Raw genomic sequence first — 23074 nt, 5'->3', positions numbered from 1 at the left:
GGTAAACACTCGCATAACTAAATTGTCATTCTATATTTCACGATAATGATAATAATAATAATAATAATAATAATAAACATAATAATGTAATTTATATATCACTTTTGTCTCAATAAGACTTCAAGGGGGGGAATTCAACTGCCGGCGAATCGCTTCCAAATCTTCACAGCAGCAGGATCTCGCACAAAAGTGTTTGCTGCTGCATATAACTTTTGTGCGAATCAGGAATTTCGGGTGGCCAGATGAAGGGTGCGTGAAAAGGCAAGTTGCCAGCGTTTAAAACACTGAAAAACAGCAGCAATACGCACCCTTTGCTAAAGTTCTTTACAGTTGCATTAAAAAAAACAAAACACAAGATAGAAAATTCCAAATAAGCTTAAAAGAATAAAGAACGAAGTATTGCTTCTTGGAAACCTAATGGCTGCCAGGCACCGATAAAGCGACTACGGTTGGTGGTGTTATATGTGGCAAGTGTGGCTGATGTGACCTGGTGACCCGGTGTTGTTATAGGTGGCGAGTGCGGCTGATATGACCTCTGGTGTACAAACAGCTGGTGCCACGAGCCATTGATGCTGGTTATTGTCCGGCGGAAAGAACAGCGGGCAATATTTGGGGCAGTGTGGGGGACTATAGGGAGCCCCCTGGGCGACAGCCCCATCCATCCTTCTATAATGTGACTATGGACACTGGCAACGATAAGTATACCCCAAACGAAACTCTGATCTGCCGGTGAGAAATTATTTGAATCAGCTAATGCTGGGCATACACGCTACAATTATCTGCTCAATCCGTCCGATATCAGCAGATCGCCCAGATAATTGTAGCATGTGTGTGGCCAACCGATCTAAAAATATCAATCGGTTAGGCATGCCGTATCGTCCAGCATGCCTGTCCGACGCGATCATTTCTAAGCTTCTGGTCGGCCGCATTACATATGAAGGAACGGGAAATGTCTCCTTCCTGGGGGGCAGAGTGCAACCCCTGTACGAGCAGATTAAGGTGAAAAGGACGTGAGTGACGTCTGTTGGTCTGACAGGCATTTTATCTTGCAGTGTATGCCCAGCATTAGGAATGTCCCATACAGTTCACAGTAATTTTCAGGCACTCTATTAGAATCCTACGCTATCAAAGGCTGCAGTGAGATTTAGAAGGTTCTCGATCTGCAAATGCAAATAAATGTGCAACCAAGGAAATTGCTGCTCTACATCACTTAATACTGCTCAAATAAGAATATACAACTTACACTGTAAAAAAAACTATAACAACAGGATTTTAATTACTTACCGGTAAATCCTTTTCTCGTAGTCCATAAGGTATATTGGTGAAACTTAGGGACTAATTCAGACCTGATCGCTCGCTAGCTATTTTTTGCAGCGCTGCGATCAGATAGTCGCCGCCTATAGGGGAGTGTATTTTTGCTTTGCTAGTGTGCGATCTCATGTGCAGCCGAGCGGTACAAAAAAGTTTTGTGCAGTTTCTGAATTGCCTAGAACTTACTCAGTCGCTGCTATCACTTCTGCCTGTCCGGCCCCGGAATTGACGATAGACACCCGCCCTGCAAATTCTTGGACACGCCTGTGTTTTTCCAACCACTCCCAGAAAATGGTCACTTGACACCCACAAACGCCCTCTTCCTGTCAATCTCCTTGCAATCGGCTATGCGAATGGATTCTTTGTTAAATCCATCACACAGCAGCAACCGCTTTGTACCCGTACGACGCGCCTGCGCATTGTGGTGCATACGCATGGCGCAGTTCTGTCCTGCTCGCAGCGCAGCGAAAAAACCTAGCGTGCAATGAGTTCTGAATGACCCCCTTAGTACGATGGGCTAAAGACAGGGTCCAAAGGAGCCGGATGTCTTTAAATTTCTTCACTGGTGTGCTGGCTCCCCCCCCCCTCTATGCCCCCTCCCACAGGCAGTTATAGGTAAAACAGTGCCCGAAGGAGAAAGGACATAAATGAGAGAAGGAACATAACAACGAGTGTCGAGATTTATACACCAGCACACCACAAACATACAACAACCAGCAACGGCTGGTAACAACAAACAGCAACAGCTGAACAGGTAACCATATAAAAGAGAACCTGCAGAAAAGTCAACGCACTGAGGCCCAATAGACCTTATGGACTACGAGAAAAGGATTTACCGGTAGGTAATGAAAATCCTATTTTCTCTAGCATCCGTAAGGGATATTGGGGAGACTTAGGGCCTAATTCAGAGTTGATCGCAGCAGCAAATTTGTAACATTTATAACATGTGTAGAGCGAGTTAGGGTACAAAGCGGATCATTGCTGTGCGATCGGCGGGAACGTGTGGAGACGTCTGCAGCACTGCCTGCCCAAACTAGGTATCCTCTTTGGCCAGGTATCAAACCTGTAGAACTTAAAAAATAAGTTTTCTTCCCTGACCAGGTAGCAGCTCAGCATAGTTGCAAGGCCGAGACTCCACGGGCAGCCGCCCAGGAAGAGCCCACCGATCTTGTAGAGTGAGCCTTCAGAGACTTAGGAACAGGTAAGGTTGCCGACACATAGGCCTGTTAGATAGTAAGCCTAAGCTAAAAAGCAATGGACTGCTTTGAAGCAGGGCAACCCTTTTTCTGCGCATCATAAAGCACAAACAAGGAATCCGCCTTTCTGATCCGAGCCGTTTGCTTGACATAGATTTTTAAGGCTCGCACAGCATCCAATACGTCCAGAGAAGCAGAAGTGCCAAAATTGGACGGAACCATAATAGGTTGATTCAAGTGGAATGCAGAGACAACCTTCGGCGGGAACTGTTGCCGAGTCCTGAGCTCCGCTCTGTCCTCATAAAAGACCAAGTAAGGGCTTTTACATAATAAAGCTCCTAACTCTGAGACACGCCTAGCAGAAGCCAGGGCCAGTAACATCACTGTCTTCCACCGTCATCATTGGTTCAAACCAGGAGAACTGTAGAAATTCCAACACAATATTCAAATCCCAGGGTGCCGTGGGCGGCACAAAAATAAGATTTTACTCACCGGTAAATCTATTTCTCGTAGTCAGTAGTGGATGCTGGGGACTCCGTAAGGACCATGGGGAATAGCGGCTCCGCAGGAGACTGGGCACAGCTAAGAAAGATTTAGGACTACCTGGTGTGCACGGGCTCCTCCCACTATGACCCTCCTCCAGACCTCAGTTAGGATACTGTGCCCGGAAGAGCTGACACAATAAGGAAGGATTTTGAATCCCGGGTAAGACTCATACCAGCCACACCAATCACACCGTATAACTCGTGATATTATACCCAGTTAACAGTATGAACATAACAGAGCCTCTCAACAGATGGCTCAACAATAACCCTTTTAGGTAACAATAACTATATACAAGTATTGCAGACAGTCCGCACTTGGGACGGGCGCCCAGCATCCACTACGGACTACGAGAAATAGATTTACCGGTGAGTAAAATCTTATTTTCTCTGACGTCCTAGTGGATGCTGGGGACTCCGTAAGGACCATGGGGATTATACCAAAGCTCCCAAACGGGCGGGAGAGTGCGGATGACTCTGCAGCACCGAATGAGAGAACTCAAGGTCCTCCTCAGCCAGGGTATCAAATTTGTAGAATTTTGCAAACGTGTTTGCCCCTGACCAAGTAGCAGCTCGGCAAAGTTGTAAAGCCGAGACCCCTCGGGCAGCCGCCCAAGAAGAGCCCACCTTCCTCGTGGAATGGGCCTTTACCGATGTAGGCTGCGGCAGGCCAGCCGCAGAATGCGCAAGCTGAATTGTGCTACAAATCCAGCGAGCAATAGTCTGCTTTGAAGCAGGAGCACCCAGCTTGTTGGGTGCATACAGGATAAATAGCGAGTCAGTCTTTCTGACTCCAGCCGTCCTGGAAACATAAATTTTCAAGGCCCTGACTACGTCCAGTAACTTGGAGTCCTCCAAGTCCCTAGTAGCCGCAGGCACCACGATAGGTTGGTTCAAGTGAAAAGCTGATACCACCTTAGGAAGAAACTGGGGACGAGTCCTCAATTCTGCCCTATCCATATGGAAAATCAAATAGGGGCTTTTACATGATAAAGCCGCCAATTCCGACACACGCCTAGCCGAAGCCAAGGCCAAAAGCATGATCACTTTCCACGTGAGATATTTTAAATCCACGGTTTTAAGTGGCTCAAACCAATGTGACTTTAGGAAACCCAACACCACAGTGAGGTCCCACGGTGCCACTGGAGGCACAAAAGGAGGCTGAATATGGAGCACTCCCTTGACAAATGTCTGAACTTCAGGTAGTGAAGCCAGTTCTTTTTGGAAGAAAATCGACAGAGCTGAAATCTGGACCTTAATGGAACCCAGTTTTAGGCCCATAGTCACCACTGACTGTAGGAAGTGCAGAAATCGACCCAGCTGAAATTCCTCCGTTGGGGCCTCACACCACACAACATATTTTCGCCATATGCGGTGATAATGGTTTGCGGTTACTTCTTTCCTAGCCTTAATCAGCGTAGGAATGACTTCCTCCGGAATGCCCTTTTCCTTCAGGATCCGGTGTTCAACCGCCATGCCGTCAAACGCAGCCGCGGTAAGTCTTGGAACAGACAGGGCCCCTGCAGCAGCAGGTCTTGTCTGAGCGGTAGAGGCCATGGGTCCTCTGAGATCATTTCTTGAAGTTCCGGGTACCAAGCTCTTCTTGGCCAATCCGGAACAATGAGTATAGTTCTTACTCCTCTTCTCCGTATTATCCTCAGTACCTTGAGTATGAGAGGAAGAGGAGGGAACACATAAACCGACCGGTACACCCACGGTGTCACTAGAGCGTCCACAGCTATCGCCTGCGGGTCTCTTGACCTGGCGCAATACTTTTGTAGCTTTTTGTTTAGGCGGGACGCCATCATGTCCACCTGTGGCCTTTCCCAACGGTTTACAATCATTTGGAAGACTTCTGGATGAAGTCCCCACTCTCCCGGGTGGAGGTCGTGCCTGCTGAGGAAGTCTGCTTCACAGTTGTCCACTCCCGGAATGAACACTGCTGACAGTGCTAACACGTGAATTTCCGCCCATCGGAGAATCCTTGTGGCTTCTGCCATCACCGTCCTGCTTCTTGTGCCGCCCTGTCGGTTTACATGGGCGACTGCCGTGATGTTGTCTGACTGGATCAGAACCGGCTGGTTTTGAAGCAGGGGCTTTGCCTGACTTAGGGCATTGTAAATGGCCCTTAGTTCCAGAACATTTATGTGTAGGGAAGTCTCCTGACTTGACCAAAGTCCTTGGAAGTTTCTTCCCCGTGTGACTGCCCCCCAGCCTCGAAGGCTGGCATCCGTGGTCACTAGGACCCAGTCCTGTATGCCGAATCTGCGGCCCTCTTTGAGATGAGCACTCTGCAGCCACCACAGCAGAGACACCCTGGTCCTTGGAGACAGGGTTATCAACCGATGCATTTGAAGATACGATCCGGACCACTGGTCCAACAGGTCCCACTGAAAAGTTCGGGCATGGAACCTGTCGAATGGAATTGCTTCGTAGGAAGCTACCATTTTTCCCAGGACTCGCGTGCACTGATGCACCGACACCTGTTTCGGTTTCAGGAGGCCTCTGACTAGAGATGACAGCTCCTTGGCTTTCTCCTCTGGGAGAAACACTTTTTTTCTGGACTGTGTCCAGAATCATCCCCAGGAACAGTAGACGTGTCGCAGGAACCAGCTGTGACTTTGGAATATTCAGAATCCAACCGTGCTGGTGTAGCACCTCCTGAGATAGCGCTACGCCGACCAACAACTGCTCTCTGGACCTCGCCTTTATCAGGAGATCGTCCAAGTATGGGATAATTAAAACTCCCTTTTTTCGAAGGAGTATCATCATTTCGGCCATTACCTTGGTAAATACCCTCGGTGCCGTGGACAGGCTGATCGGCAACGTCTGGAATTGGTAATGACAATCCTGTACCACAAATCTGAGGTACTCCTGGTGAGGATGGTAAATGGGGACATGCAGGTAAGCATCCTTGATGTCCAGAGATACCATGTAATCCCCCTCTTCCAGGCTTGCAATAACCGCCATGAGCGATTCCATCTTGAATTTTTATATATGTGTTCAAGGATTTTAAATTTAAAATGGGTCTCACCGAACCGTCCGGTTTCGGTACCACAAACATTGTGGAATAGTAACCCCGTCCTTGCTGAAGTAGGGGCACCTTGATTATCACCTGCTGGGAATACAGCTTGTGAATTGCCTCTATCACAGCCTCCCTGTCTGAGGGAGTCGTTGGCAAGGCAGATTTGAGGAAACGGCGGGGGGGAAATGTCTCGAATTCCAGCCTGTACCCCTGAGATACCACTTGAAGGATCCAGGGATTTACTTGTGAGCGAGCCCACTGATTGCTGAAGTTTTTGAGACGGGCCCCCACCGTACCTGGCTCCGCCTGTTGAGCCTCAGCGTCATGCGGCGGACTTAGCAGAAGAAGCGGGGGAGGACTTTTGTTCCTGGGAACTGGCTGTATGCTGCAGCTTTTTTTTCCCCTACCTCTGCCTCTGGGCAGAAAGGACGCGCCTCTACCCCGCTTGTTCTTTTGGGGACGAAAGGACTGTACCTGATAATACGGTGCTTTCTTTGGTTGTGAGGGGACATGTGGTAAAAATGCTGACTTCCCAGCTGTTGCTGTGGAAACTAGGTCCGAAAGACCATCCCCGGACAACTCCTCACCCTTATAAGGCAAAACTTCCATGTGCCTTTTAGAATCTGCATCACCTGTCCACTGCAGAGTCCATAAACCTCTCCTGGCAGAAATGAACAGTGCACTTATTTTTGATGCCAGCCGGCAAATATCCCTCTGTGCATCTCTCATGTATAAGACAGCGTCTTTAATATGCTCTATGTTTAGCAATATAGTGTCCCTGTCTAGGGTGTCAATGTTTTCCGACAGGGAATCCGACCACGCAGCTGCAGCACTGCACATCCATGCTGAAGCAATAGCTGGTCTCAGTATAATACCAGTGTGCGTATAAATAGCCTTCAGGAGATGCTCCTGCTTTCTATCAGCAGGTTCCTTTAGGGCGGCCGTATCCGGAGACGGTAGTGCCACATTTTTTGATAAGCGTGTAAGCGCTTTATTCACCCTAGGGGGTGTTTCCCAGCGTGACCTATCCTCTGGCGGGAAAGGGTACGCCATTAGTAACTTTTTAGAAATTACCAATTTTTTATCGGGGGAAGCCACGCTACTTCACACACTTCATTTAATTCTTCAGAAGGGGGAAAAACTACTGGTAGTTTTTTCTCCCCAAACATAATACCCTTTTTTGTGGTACCTGGGGTCGCATCAGAAATGTGTAAAACATTTTTCATTTCCTCAATCATATAACGAGTGGCCCTATTGGACATTACATTAGTCTCTTCGTCGTCGACACTGGTATCAGTATCCGTGTCGACATCTGTGTCTGCCATCTGAGGTAGCGGGGGCGTTTTAGAGCCCCTGATGGCCTTTGAGACGTCTGGGCAGGCACGGGCTGAGAAGCCGGCTGCCCCGCATTTGGCATGTCGTCAAATTTTTTATGTAAGGAGTCGACACTTTTGCGTAATTCCTTCCACAAGTCCATCCACTCAGGTGTCTGCCCCGCAGGGGGTGACAACACATTTATAGGCACCTGCTCCTCCTCCACATAAGCCTCCTCATCAAACATGTCGACACAGCCGTACCGACACACCGCACACACACAGGGAATGCTCTGACAGAAGACAGGACCCCACAAAGCCCTTTGGGGAGACAGAGAGAGAGTATGCCAGCACACACCAGAGCGCTATATAATACAGGGATTAACTAAATGATATCCCCTTATAGCTGCTATATGTATATTGCGCCTAAATTTAGTGCCCCCCCTCTCTTTTTTACCCTTTCTGTAGTGTAGACTGCAGGGGAGAGCCAGGGAGCTTCCTTCCAGCGGAGCTGTGAGGGAGAAATGGCGCCAGTGTGCTGAGGGAGATAGCTCCGCCCCTTTTTCACCTGACTTTTCTCCCGCTTTTTAATGGATTCTGGCAGGGGTATTTATCACATATATAGCCTCTGGGGCTATATATTGTGATATATTTGCCAGCCAAGGTGTTTTTATTGCTGCTCAGGGCGCCCCCCCCAGCGCCATGCACCCTCAGTGACCGGAGTGTGAAGTGTGTATGAGGAGCAATGGCGCACAGCTGCAGTGCTGTGCGCTACCTTGGTGAAGACTGATGTCTTCTGCCGACGATTTTCCGGACTCTTCTTGCTTCTGGCTCTGTAAGGGGGGCGGCGACGCGGCTCTGGGACCGAACATCAATGGGCGGTTCCATGCGGTCGATCCCTCTGGAGCTAATGGTGTCCAGTAGCCTAAGAAGCCCAAGCTACCACCAGTTAGGTAGGTTCGCTTCTTCTCCCCTTAGTCCCTCGCTGCAGTGAGTCTGTTGCCAGCAGATCTCACTGTAAAATAAAAAACCTAAAATATACTTTCTCTCTAGGAGCTCAGGAGAGCCCCTAGTGTGCATCCAGCTCAGCCGGGCACAGGATTCTAACTGAGGTCTGGAGGAGGGTCATAGTGGGAGGAGCCAGTGCACACCAGGTAGTCCTAAATCTTTCTTAGCTGTGCCCAGTCTCCTGCGGAGCCGCTATTCCCCATGGTCCTTACGGAGTCCCCAGCATCCACTAGGACGTCAGAGAAAGGAGGTTGAATGTAAAGTACACTTTGCAAGAAGGTCTGAACTTCTTCTAGAAGAAAATAGAGATGGCTGAAATCTGGACCTTAATGGAACCCACATGTAAGCCCTTATCCACACTAGCTTGCAGGAAACGGAGGAAACATTCCAAGTGGAACTCTGCTGGCGGATACGTGCATTCCTCGCACCATGAGACATATCTCTATCAGATATGATGATAGTGTTTTGACGTCACAGGTTTCCTGGCCTGAACCATGGTAGCAATAACCTTTTTGCTAACCCTTGTGAGCTAGGATGTTCCGCTCAACTTCCATGCCGTCAAATGAAGCCGCCGTAAGTCCAGGTAGACAAACGGTCCTTCTTGAAGAAGATCTCTTCCCAGTGGCAGTGGCCAAGGGTCTTCGACGGACATATCCAGAAGATCCGCGTGCCACGCCCTCAGAGGCCAATCTGGGGCAATAAGAATTGCCTGGACTCTGACACCTGATTCGCTTGAGCACTCTTGGAAGCAACGGAATCGGAAGAAACAGGTAGACCAGCCAGTAAGGCCAAGGCAAAGTCAGTGCATCCACTGCCCTCGCCTGAGGGTCCCTGATTCGTGAGCAATACCAAGGAAGCTTCTTGTTGAGTCAAGAAGCCATCATGTATATCTATGGGCAGCCCCACCGGTCGATGATCTGCTGAAAACACCTGACGATGAAGCCCTCACTCTCCCGGGTGGAGATCGTGACGACTCAGGAAGTCCGCTTCCCCGTTGTCCACTCCCGGAATGAAGATTGCGGACAGTGCTCTTGCATTTCTTTCTGCCCAAAGTAGTATTTTTGACACCTCTCGCATGCAGGCCCTGCTTTTTGTCCCTCCTTGCCGATTGATGTACGCCACTGCTGTAGCGTTGTCCGACTGTACCTGTGTCAAAGTCGAAAAATATTACAACACACACACCAAGTACAAACCACACACAGATAGCCTCCGTGCGCGTACTTGCTCTGCTGTGCGTGCACATATCCGCAATTTGCGTATATGGTCGCTCCCGCGGTCATGCGCATTAGCGTGTGGCATGGGTATTTACGGTAGAGTTTGTGAACGCATGGAAAGCTATCAAAACACATTACATATTTAATCCAAATAGTGCACAATGTACACATAGTATCCCTGCACCACATCAGAAAGTAACAACAGTTTGAATGGTTTCAGAACAAAGGGATTCACCTTTACAGAATAGGAGGGGACAGAACAAGGTCATAAGGTGGTGTTTGGTATCCAGCTGAAGGGTATTTTAAGGGTAACATTCCGGTGTTGGTTTGAGAAAGATCGCATGTTCCTGCGGATAGTTATGTGCAGGAGCAGAATATAGATATAAACTGTATTTACTGTACATTATGTATGCGGCGGGAATCCAGAGGAGACCACCCACAAGAGCAGTTGGGAAAGACATCGCCTACCTATTCAAACCGACCTATGACCTCTCCTGTACTGTAAATGTGCATTCCTGTGTCCAATGGACAAAGATATTACAGTATCTATTGTATTGCTTTTTGGAAGAATTGTATAAAGAGAGCTGCTGTAGGCCTGGTCTGACACAAGACTCACAAGGTTATCTATCAGATGACCGAGGACCGGACCGGGTTGCGCACGCTTATCCACTCACGTATGTACCATTGAATGTAGCCATTTACTCTGTTATATTATATTGTATTGTATTATTTGTATTGTAACCCCCTTTCAGCAATAATCCACTGTGGTGTCGGAACCCAGCGGTAAAAATCACAATTGGTGTTGTGTCTTCATTGCCCTGCTAAGGTTTAAAGCGTATTTTCATTGCATTGCATAACTGTTCAGGGTTTGTGGTGTATCTCTGGGTGTGTACGCGCTGTGAGTACTTTGTACCGTCAGCGCGGCGTTTGTACGCGAAGTCCGTACGCAGTACGGGACTTTGTACGCTAATAGCGTACAAAGTGAGCAGAGTGTGTGTTAAGTACAGCGGCCGCAGCGGCTCCATAGTAAAGTGTATTTAAGGTGTGTTTAAGGTATAGCTTTCTTTCCTAAGGATAAATCAGCATTATCACCTGGATCGCGTGATCCCTGAGTAGAGGCCTGAAGCAGAGCATTGTAGATCGACCGAAGTTCCAGAATGTTGATCGGAAGGATGGCTTCGTGGGCTGACCACTTGCCCTGGAACTGAGCCCCTTGGGTGACAGCTCCCCATCCTCTCCGACTCGCAACTGCCGTGTGGAGGATCCAATCCTGAATCCCGAAACTCTGGCCTTCCAGGAGATTGGAAGACTGCAGCCACCACAGGAGGGAAATCCTGGCCTGAGGTGACAGCCTTGCCATGTGGTGCATCTGAATATGTGATCAGGACCACTTGCTCAGGAGATCCATTTGAAATGTTCTGGCATGGAACCTCCCATATTGGATCGCCTCGTATGAGTCAACCATCTTCACCAACAATCTTATGCAAAGATGGATGGAAAATCGAGCAGGTCGGAGAACCACACCTTCTAGGTCATAGTATCCAGTAACATACCCAGGAACAGGAGCCACTGATTTGGCTCCAGGTGAGACTTCTGTACATTGAGAATCCACCCATGGTGTGACAGAAGTTGGACAGTGTGGTCGATATGGAGCAATAAAATCTCCCTGGATCTCGCTTTTATCAGGAGATCGTCCAGATAAGGGACAACATTGATCCCCTGGACCCGGAGCTGGAACATCATCTCCGCCATCACCTTCGTGAACACCCTCGGAGCTGTGGACAAACCGAAGGGTAGCGCCTGAAACTGGTAGTGATCATCCAGTAGGGCAAACCTCAGATAAGCCTGATGAGGTAGCCAAATCGGAATATGAAGTTAGGCATCCTTGTTATCCAGGGCGACCATGAATTCCTGTTCTTCCAGACCCGCAATCACTGCTCTCAAAGATTCCATTTTGATCTTGAAAACCTTTAGGTAAGGGTTCAAGGACTTTAGATTCAAAATGGGCCTTAACGACCTGTCCGGCTTCGGTACCACAAACAGGTTGGAGTAATAACCCTTTCTTCGTTGTTGTATTGGTACTGGACAGTGACGTGGGACTGGACCAACTTTTGGATGGCCTGTTGCAACGTAACTTGCGTATCCTCCAAACTTGGTAAGCTTGATTTGAAAAATCGTTGGGGAGGAGCACCGTCGAACTCCAGCTTGTAGCCCTGAGAAATGAGATCCGTGACCCAGGTATCCTGGCAGGAACCCTATCAGACGCAGCTGAAGTGACGCAGTCGAGCTCCCACCACGAGATTCCCTCGGGGTGGGTGGGGACCGTCATGCTGAGGACTTAGTGGAAGCAGAACTGGTGCTCTGTTCCTGAGAACTGGTGTTCACAGGTCTTCTTGTCTTACCTCTGGTGCCTCTAGCCACATTGGAGGCACCTCTGGCCCTAGATCGAAATCTGTTAGACCGAAAGGACTGAACATACGGCCCCTGGTAGGAACGCCTAGCCGGCGGGGCCCCGGAGGGGAGAAATGTGGAGTTCCCCACAGTAACCTTGGAGATCAACATATCCAACTCAACCCCGAAAAGCCATTCCCCAGTAAAGAGGAGAGATTCCACACACTCCGCTATCCATTGACGCAACCACAAGGCCCTGCGCGCCGACACTGCCATGGCAGAAGTCCTAGCATTAATATTACCCATCTCCTTGAGCGAATCGCACAGGACGCGTGCAGTGTCCTGAATGGGCTTCAGGAGAGTCACCGTAGTGACCAGAGACATATCCCCAGAGAGGCCCTCCTGAATTTGAGTAGCCCACGTATGAATGGCATGGGTCATCCAGCAACCCGCTATGACCGGCCTTTGTGATACACCTGCTGCTGTGTAGTGTCGTCTCTATTTTTCTGTCCCCAGCGTCCTTTATGGTAAAGGAGCCCGGGGCTGGCAGCACTGCCTTTTTAGACAGTCGAGAGACTGATACGTCAACCCCCGCGGGGTTCTTCCCAGAATTTCCTACTTTTAGGAGCAAATGGGAAAGTGTGCAAAAAACTTTGACACTTGGTATTTTTTGTCTGGATTTTTCCAGCCTAACTTAAACAGGTCATTTAACTCTGCAGAAACATGGAGAGTGACATTAGGCTTGTTTTGTGTAAAGAAAAACGACTGCTGTGATGCAGCGTCCTCTAAAGTGGGTTTTAACACGTCCCGTATAGCCAGAATGAGGGGTTCAATACCCTGAGCAGAAGTGGGATCCCCACTAACAGGATCCAAGTCCTCCCCATCCTCCTGTACATCTTCATCTGAATCAGAGAGTAGAGCAGGTAAACCACGCTTTTGTGGTCCTGAGTTAGGGAGGGGGGATGAAGGAAGTTAGGTAACATCTGCCCTGGCAGCCAAGTCTGCAACAGCTTGTTGTAGTAGCTGAGTTTTTGAGTATTAGCAGTGAGTTGTGATGACATATCAACATTATATTTTTAAGAGCACCTAGTCAGGAAGGCTCTTGACCCTCTCCCACAGCCCCCTCACCGAGTTGTGAAGATTGGCTGCATTGTTCACATGAAACAGAATCAGGTGATAACGGAGAGAATCTGGTGTGGCATACACTGCATAGTTTGTGTTTACCCATGTTCACAGTAAATCACAATGATATACACATACACACAGACAGTAATACTTAGAAAGCCTGCCCCTACTGTATGTGAGAGGAGATAAAGGGGGTCATTCCGAGTTGATCGTAGCTGTGCTAAATTTAGCACAGCTACAATCATGTTCCCAGACATACGGGGGGACGCCCAGCACAGGGCTAGTCCGCCATGCATCTCTGTCCGCCCCCCGCATAAGCGGCGATGCTTTTGTTCTTGGTGAGTAACTCCCGGCCAGCGCAGCTCCTGCGGCTGGCCGGGAGTTGCTAGTCACTGCCTCTGGTCGCAGCGGCTGCGTGTGACGTCAAGCAGCCACTGTGGCCCGCCCCCCGCACGGTCCGGCCACGCCTGCGTTGGCCGGACCACGCCCCCATAACGGCGGCCAAATGCCACCGTTCCGCCTCCTCCCGCCCAGCGACCACCTTTGCCTGTCAATCAGGCAGAGGCGATCGCAAGGGAACAACGGCCTCCGGCCATCCAGCATGCGCCGGTGCACTGCAGCGCCGATGCATGCGCAGATCCGACCCGATCGCTGCGATAAACTGCAGCGAGCGATCGGGTTGGAATAACCCCAATAGAGAGAGGAGACCAGCACACCGAAGCTACTCAGCCCCAGTGAGGCTGTCAGCTTATTATATCACTGTGAAAACCTATGATTTCTGTCCTGTATAGGACACAGATTGTGTACTATGGGGCTAATTCAGACCTGATCACTCGCTAGCAATTTTTAGCAGAGTTGCGATCAGAGAGTTGCCGCCTACAAGGGAGTGTATTTTATCTGTGCAAGTGTGCGATCGCATGTGCAGCCGGGCTGTACAAAAAATATTTGTGCAGTTTCTGAGTTGCCCAGAACTTACTCAGCCACTGCGATCACTTCAGCCTGTCCGGCCCTGGAACGGACCTCAGACATCCGCCCTGCAAACGCTTGGACACGACTGCGTTTTTCCAACCACTTCCAGAAAATGGTCAGTTGCCACCCACAAAAGCCTTCTTCCTGTCAATCTCCTTTTTGATCGGCTGTGCGAATGGATTCTTTGTTAAAACAATCGCACAGCAATGATCCGCTTTGTACCAGTGCGACGCACATTGCGGTGCATACGCATGCGCAGTTCTGACCTGATCGCAGCGCTGCACAAAAAGCTAGCGTGCGATCAGGTCTGAATGACCCCCAATAGCGGCTCTCCACCTTTGCTACACCCTGTACCAGTTTTCCAGCATGTCTTGTGTGTCAGGAGGAGCTGTGTGTGCCTGCTGTTGCTGCAGTAAGCAGAGGAAGGCGCCAAAATGCAGCTGGTCCCGCTCTGAGGTAGCTCCGCCCCCCCAATGGTGACAGAGCTACAGAGTTTTTTATACTGGCAATGTCTCCTAAAGTGCTTAAAAACATCACACAAATGCTAGTTTAAGCCACTGCTAGCCAGTTTACACAGGGTGCTATAGCGGGTCCCACCCTGCGTGTCAGCCACACCTTGAACCGGGGGACCTCCCTAACGGGTCCCGCGGTTTGTACTCACCACTGTAGTCACCACAGTGCGGTGTACTGTGATTGCGATAGCTAAGGCGCAGTGCCCCGCTGAAAAAACAACCTCTCAGGACGGTGGTCCTGCAGTGCGGGAGCGGCTCTGACACCTTGCAAGGCCGGTGACCGCCCCCCACCCCTAACTCCCATGGTGCAGGTATGCTGTTGTCCAAACAGCATAACGAAGATAACACAGAGTTAAAATTAACTGAAGAAAACTCTCTGGAGCTGCAAAGATGTGCATCCTCTCCTGAGGGCACTTCTTTCTAAACTGCCTGTGGGAGGGGGCATAGAGAGGAGGAGCCAGCATACCCAGTGAAGACATTTAAAGTGCACCAGCTCCTTTGAACCCCGTCTATACCATATCGTACTAAGTCTCCCCAATATCCCTTATGGATGCTAGAGAAAATAAATTATAAAAACAGTTATAGGATGATTTTCTCCCTAAGGGCTAAAAACACTGTGCATTTGGGGTCGTAGTTACAGCCGTATTTGCAGCAACATGTAAACTTCTGCTTCCACTTACTGGATCCACAGTTGACACATTAGCAAGTCTCCTCCTTTTCCTGCCAGAGTTTGGGGTACTTGTGGTATGCGGGGAATCATCAAAGTCTCCACCACTGACACTGCTGGATGGGGACGTGGCTCTGCGTCTCTTGGAGCTCATGGGTTCAATGTTGTCCTAAGATAGTAAGAGATATGGCAATTTATCTTAAAGACAACAATATGTAATGAAACAAAATACACATTATATATATATATATATATATATATATATACATACATACATACATACATACACACTTGTATTACCCTTATACACATAATGCCACACAGTAATGTTTCACACATTAGTAATGCCCTTATATGCACAATGTCCCTTACATATGTGCCACACATTATTACACCCCAAACCCACCCTCCCACAGAACTCACATGGCCTGAACTCTGCTGATATTGAAGCCTGGTCCGGCTGCAGGGTGTCAATCAGTGCAGGTTCTGCCTACTGGAAGCCGCAAAGGCCCATGGGAGTAGGAGGAACTGCTGCGGCTGGGCATGCGCAGCAGCTCCCCTTCCAGAACCAGTGACCATTGTCGTTACTGGCCGCCGGGCCCCCACTGTTTCCGCTCCCTGCTCCAGCCCGCTCAGCTGTATGAACTGCCGCCCGATCGGAGCAGAGAGCTCCGACCATAGTAGGCAGCCAGAGGTGCCGTCAGCCAGTCACATGCCCCGCAAACCGCCACTGCCCACTGTTAAGCTGAGCTGGCCCTAAGCTTGGAAGGCATCACCCTAGACATTTGCCTATGCCTATGGCTGATTCTGGCATACATGCTACGTGTAGATAAGATCACTATTGGGATGTTACACCACATTTCTATGAGAAATGTCATTTGTTGACTTCTGTAAGATGTTACCTAACAATCACTCCTTCTTTTAAAAGAGATCCCAATGCTGATCACACACTGCAATACTGAACAAACATTGTAAAGTAATTTTGATATTAGAGTGTATGCCCTGAAAGAGACTGTGATACCTAATAACAATCCAACTGGATCTAAATCGGACATGTTGGCAAAGAACACAGTAGATAACTTTTAGGACCTACGGCATACGGTCATCTACTGGTACCATTAGAAAACCCCAGCGGTACGGAAGCAAACTGGCATTCGGTCTGGGATGTGTGGGTCACACTCACTTTTGAAGGAGTTTTCTGAATCCCATGGTCCACAGTATCAAATGCTGCAGAGAGATCCAGAACAATTAAGAATGAACAGTCACCTGTCTCTTGCCATCAGAAGAACATTTAACACACACACCAGGGTGTGCTATGTCTTCTCCTGAATTCTATTAATCTTTGGGGTAGCATTTATCAAGTACATTATATAATATGATAGGTAGAAGCTGATTGGTTGATTTGGGTATCTACTCCACTGATCCACATCTTCACTCTTTTCCCCACAGTGGATCCAAAACAAAAATGTTCCTCCAAATCCAACAAAGCAGAGTTTACTAAACTCAGTCCTTGAGCCACCCTAACATTCCAGGTTTTAAGGATAGCCATGTTTGAGCACATATGGTATAATGAAACTGACTGATGAACTAATTAAGTCACTTGTTCTTAAGCAAGGATATCTTTAAAACCTGGACAGTTAAGGTGCCTTGAGGACACAGTTTGGGAACCACAGCAATAGAGCACCGTTGGCATTCCAGTTGGCATCTGACCAATCTTAATTAAGTGGATAGGAAAGTGAAATATTTTTGGCCTTATGCAGAACACACTGCAGTGTCCAGTTAGATCTAAAACAACCTATTTGGCTGGCAAAAATAAGATTTTAAACCTACCGGTAAATCTATTTCTCCTAGTCCGTAGAGGATGCTGGGGACTCCGTAAGGACCATGGGGTATAGACGGGCTCCGCAGGAGATAGGGCACCTAAAAAGAACTTTGACTATGGTTGTGCACTGGCTCCTCCTTCTATGCCCCTCCTCCAGACCTTAGTTAGAGAACTGTGCCCAGAGAAGATGGACACTACAAGGCAGGATTTAGAAATCCATGGGCAAGATTCATACCAGCCCACACCAAGCATACCACGTAACCTGGATCACACAAAACCAGTTAACCGTATGAATAATAACAGCAACGGTCCAAGACCGATGTCAACTGTAACATAACCCTTATTTAAGCAACAACTATATACAAGTCTTGCAGAGTTTCCGCACTGGGATGGGCGCCCAGCATCCTCTACGGACTAGGAGAAATAGATTTACCGGTAGGTTTAAAATCTTATTTTCTCTTACGTCCTAGAGGATGCTAGGGACTCCGTAAGGACCATGGGGTTTATACAAAAGCATCCAATCGGATGACTCTGCAGCACCGACTGAGCAAACGCTAGGTCCTCATCAGCCAGGGTATCAAACTTGTAGAATTTAGCAAAAGTGTTTGACCCCGACCAAGTCGCCGCTCGGCAAAGTTGTAATGCCGAGACGCCTCGGGCAGCCGCCCAGGAAGAGCCCACCTTCCTAGTGGAATGGGCCTTAACCGAATTTGGTACCGGCAATGCAGCCGTAGTATGAGCCTGCTGAATCGTATTTCAGATCCAGCGAGCAATAGTCTGCTTCGAAGCAGGTGCGCCAACAGAGCCTCTGTTTTCCTAATTCTAGCCGTCCTGGCTACATAAATCTTTAAGGCCCTGACTACGTCCAGGGATCTGGAATCCTCCAGGTCACATGTAGCCACAGGCACTACAATAGGTTGATTCACATGGAATGAAGAAACCACCTTAGGCAAAAATTGCGGATGTGTCCTCAATTCAGCTCGATCCACATGAAAAATCAAGTAGGGGCTTTTGTGTGACAAAGCCGCCAATTCTGACACTCGCCTTGCTGATGCCAAGGCCAACAACATGACCACCTTCCAAGTAAGAAATTTCAACTCAACCTTGTTAAGCGGTTCAAACCAGTGTGATTTTAGGAACTGCAACACCACGTTGAGGTCCCACTGGAGGCACAAAAGGAGGCTGGATGTGCAGCACTCCCTTTACAAACGTCTGGACTTCTGGAAGAGAAGCCAACTCCTTCTGAAAGAAAATCGAGAGGGCCGAAATCTGTACCTTAACAGAGCCTAATTTCAGGCCCATATCCACTCCTGTCTGTAGGAAGTGGAGAAAACGACCCAGATGAAAATCTTCCGTAGGTGCATTCTTGGTTTCACACCAAGACACATACTTTCGCCAGATACGGTGATAATGCTTAACCGTCACCTCCTTCCTAGCCTTTATTAAAGTAGGGATGACCTCTTCCGGAATCCCCTTTTTCGCTAGGATTCGGCATTCAACCGCCATGCCGTCAAACGTAACCGCGGTAAGTCTTGAAATACACAGGGCCCCTGTTGCAACAGGTCTTCCCTCAGAGGAAGAGGCCAGGGATCTCCTGTGAGCATCTCTTGTAGATCTGAGTACCAGGCCCTTCGAGGCCAGTCTGGGACAACGAGTATCGTCTGTACTCTTCTTTGCCTTATGATTCTCAACACTTTTGTGATGAGAGGAAGAGGAGAAAACACGTAGACCGATTTGAACACCCACGGTGTTATTAGAGCATCTACAGCCACTGCCTGAGGGTCCCGAGACCTGGCACAATACCTCCGAAGTTTTTTGTTGAGGCGTGACGCCATCATGTCTATTTGAGGAGTTCCCCAAAGACGTGTTATGTCTGCAAAGACTTCTTGATGAAGTCCCCACTCTCCTGGATGGAGATAGTGTCTGCTGAGGAAGTCTGCTTCCCAGTTGTCCACTCCCGGAATGAAGACAGCCGACAGAGCGCTTACATGATTTTCCACCCAGCGAAGAATTCTGGTGGCTTCCGCCATCGCGACTCTGCTTCTTGTCCCGCCTTGGCGGTTCACATGAGCCACTGCTGTGCCATTGTCTGATTGAATCAGAACCGGTAGGTTTCAAAGAAGACTCTCCGCTTGTCGAAGGCCGTTGTAAATGGCCCTGAGTTCCAACACATTGATGTGTAGACAGGACTCCTGGTCTGACCAAAGTCCCTGAAATTTTTTTCCTTTTGTGACCGCTCCCCATCCTCGGAGGCTCGCGTCCGTGGTAACCAGGATCCAATCCTGAATTCCGAACCTGCGACCCTCCAGCAGGTGAGCACTTTGCAACCACCACAGGAGAGACACTCTGGCTCCTGGGGACAGAGTTATTTTCCGATGTAAGTGCAGATGGGACCCGGACCACTTGTCCAGAAGGTCCCATTGAAAAGTCCTTGCATGGAACCTTCCAAAGGGAATGGCCTCGTAGGCCGCCACCATTTTTCCCAGAACTCGAGTGCATTGGTGAACTGACACCCTTTTCGGTTTTAGCAGGTCTCTGACCATGTTCTGGATGTCCTGGGCTTTCTCTATTGGGAGGAAGACCTTCATTTGTTCCGTATCCAGTATCATACCTAGGAACGGTAGTCGAGTTGTCGGAATCAACTGTGACTTCGGTAGATTTAGAATCCAACCGTGTTGCTGGAGCACTCTCAGAGAGAGCGCCACACTGCTCAGCAATTTCTCTCTTGATCTCGCTTTTATCAGGAGATCGTCCAAGTATGGGATAATTGTGACTCCATGCTTGCGCAGGACCACCATCATTTCCGCCATTATCTTGGGGAAAATCCTCGGGGCCGTGGAAAGTCCAAACGGCAACGTCTGAAATTGGTAATGACAATCCTGTACAGCGAATCTCAGGTATTCCTGATGGGGGGCATATATGGGGACATGAAGGTACGTATCCTTTATGTCCAGAGACACCATAAACTCCCCCTCCTCCATGTTGGCTATTATCGCTCTGAGTGATTCCATTTGGAATTTAAATCTTTTTATGTACAGGTTTAGGGATTTCAGATTCAAAATAGGTCTGCCCGAACCGTCCGGTTTCAGGACCACAAATAGGGTTGAGTAGTAACCTCTTCCCTGCAGGGGAACCTTGATTATCACTTGCTGTATACACAGCGTTTGAATTGCAGCTAACACTACATCCCTTTCCGATGTGGAAGCTGGTAGGGCCGATTTGAAAAATCGGCGTGGGGGCACCTCCTCGAATTCCAGTTTGTAACCCTGGGAAACTATTTCCAACACCCAGGGATTCAGGTCTGATCTGACCCAGGCCTGACTGAAAAGTCGAAGACGTGCCCCCACCGGTGCGGACTCCCTCAGGGGAGCCCCAGCGTCATGCTGTGAGTTTTGGAGCAGCCGGGAAGGACTTTTGTTCCTGGGCTCTTTTGCCTCTGCCCTTACCTCTGGCAAGGAAAGAGGATCCCCGACCTCTTCTGGACTTGTGCGACCAAAGGACTGCATCTGATAGGGTGGTACTTTCTTTTGCTGTTGGGGAATATATGGTAAAAAATTTGATTTACCTGCTGTAGCTGTGGAAACCAGGTCCTTCAGCCCATCCCCAAACAATACATCTCCCTTATAGGGTAGTACTTCCATATGTTTTTTGAAATCCGCATCACCCGTCCATTGGCGAGTCCATAAGGATCTTCTCGCCGAGATAGACATGGCATTGGCCCTAGAAGCTAGCAATCCAATGTCCCTTTGAGCATCCCTCATAAATAAGACTGCGTCTTTTATATGGGCTAGAGTTAAGAATATCTTATCCATATTATCAAAGTGATCTGTCAGCTCATCTGTCCAAGCTGCAATTGCGCTACACACCCATGCCGACGCAATTGTCGGTCTTAGCACAGCACCCGTATGAGAATAAATACCCTTTAAGGTAGTTTCTTGCCTGCGATCTGCAGGGTCCTTAAGGGCCGCTGTGTCAGGAGACGGTAGCGCCACTTTCTTGGACAAGCGCGTCAGGGCCTTGTCCACAGTGGGGGGTGATTCCCAAATCTCCCTGTCCTGTTTAGGGAAGGGGTATGCCATATAAATTCTTTTGGGGATCTGCGGTCTCTTTTCCAGAGTCTCCCAAGCTTTTCCAAAGAAATCATTTAATTCATGAGATGTGGGAAAATAATAATAATAATCTGTTTCTTTCCCTTAAACATGTGTACCCTTGTGTCGGGGACCGAGGGTTCATCCTCAATATGCAACACATCCCTTATTGCCACAATCATACACTGAATGGTTATAGTCACCCTAGGGTGCAATTTTACTTCGTCATAGTCGACACTGGAATCAGAATCCGTGTCGGTAGTAGTGTCTTGTGTTAAGGGACGCTTTTGAGACCCCGACGGGCCCTGTGAGTCGGTCCAATCCGAGGACTGACCCCCTGATGTCCCCCCTAATTCAGCCTTATCAAGCCTTTTATGTAAAGATGCCACACATGCATTCAATATATGCCACATGTCCATCCAATCCTGAGTCTGCACAACCGATGGGGACACACCACTCATTTGCTCCACCTCCTCCTTGGAGAAGCCTTCCGCCTCAGACATGTCGACACACACGTACCGACACCCCACACACACAGGGATTAACCTATAAGGGGACAAAACCCCAACCAGGCCCTTAGGAGAGACAGAGAGAGAGTATGCCAGCACACACCCAGCGCTTAAAAACACTGGAATATATATGACCAGATAGCGCTTTTTATATATATAACCTTAATTCCCACACACTGCGTCGCCAAAGTGCCCCCCTCCTCTTTTTTCCAGCCTGTGAATTTCAGCAGGGGAGAGATCAGGGAGCCAGCGTATCCTCATGCAGTTTCTGTGGAGAAAATAGCGCTGGTTAGTGCTGAGGATCAAGCCCCGCCCACCTGACGGCGGGCTTCGGTCCCAGTAATTCTATATAAAAAATGGCGGGGTATTTTAGGATTTACTGTCCCACAGCCTAATCCTGCTTTATATTGCCAAAAAATGAGGAAACTTGCTGCCCAGGGCGCCCCCCCCTGCGCCCTGCACCCTTCAGTGCCTGCTTGTGTGTGTGTACTGGGAGCAATGCGCGCTTACCTCATGAAGATCTGATGTCTTCTGCTACCTGATATCTTCTTTGCCTTCTCATACTCACCTGGCTTCTATCTTCGGCATCTGTGAGGAGGACGGCGGCGCGGCTCCGGGACGAACCCCAGGTGAGACCTGTGTTCCGACTCCCTCTGGAGCTAATGGTGTCCAGTAGCCTTAGAAACTGTGCCCAACTTGACAAGCCAGCTATGCTTCTCTCTCCTCAGTCCCACGATGCAGGGAGCCTGTTGCCAACAGGACTCCCTGAAAATAAAAAACCTAACAAATTCTTCAAAACAGAAAACTCTGGAGAGCTCTCTGCATTGTACCCTTTCTCCTCTGGGCACAGAATCTAACTGAGGTCTGGAGGAGGGGCATAGAAGGAGGAGCCAGTGCACACCCATAGTCAAAGTTCTTTTTAGGTGCCCTATCCCCTGCGGAGCCCGTCTATACCCCATGGTCCTTACGGAGTCCCCAGCATCCTCTAGGACATAAGAGAAATAGTAGTGTGTATGAGCACCTTTTAAGGTTCCAATATGATGGCATCTGAAAAGGGTTTTCCATCTTATTAGAGGTATCAGAGTTGTAGGAATTTGCAGGATTTCCCCCAGACCCACAGAAGCATCTGCAGAGATTGTATAAGGCTACAGACTGTAAACCAGATGTAAGATCCTGTTATACCCATTTCAGACCAGCAAAAATGTCCCAGGTTATTGCACATGAACGCACATCACCCCAGGATTTTGCTCAGTCTGAAAGCGTCCTAAAGCAATATCCCGGGTCGAGCGTACCGGCATTTCATCCCAGGTCGAGACCTGGGTTGAAGCCGGAATCGACGCGGGATGCATGCAGTGTAAGCGGGTAAGCCGGGTCAAGGAGAC

General features: G+C 48.9%; 1 protein-coding gene across 7 annotated transcripts in view; it reads right to left on the bottom strand.

The window, feature by feature from the left end:
• Window positions 1-23074, bottom strand: part of PBRM1 (polybromo 1) — a 262604-nt gene that overhangs the window by 220493 nt on the left and 19037 nt on the right. For all 7 annotated transcript variants that reach the window (XM_063940622.1, XM_063940624.1, XM_063940623.1 and 4 more), the window contains exon 2: window positions 15287-15442. In XM_063940622.1, the coding sequence (XP_063796692.1) occupies window positions 15287-15442 (156 nt within the window). The remainder of the gene's footprint in view (window positions 1-15286; window positions 15443-23074) is intronic.

This window comes from Pseudophryne corroboree, chromosome 9 (assembly GCF_028390025.1).
Source record: "Pseudophryne corroboree isolate aPseCor3 chromosome 9, aPseCor3.hap2, whole genome shotgun sequence".
Classification (NCBI taxonomy): domain Eukaryota; kingdom Metazoa; phylum Chordata; class Amphibia; order Anura; family Myobatrachidae; genus Pseudophryne; species Pseudophryne corroboree.
Note: the sequence above shows the minus strand (reverse complement) of the source record. Positions and strands in the feature narration are given on the sequence as shown.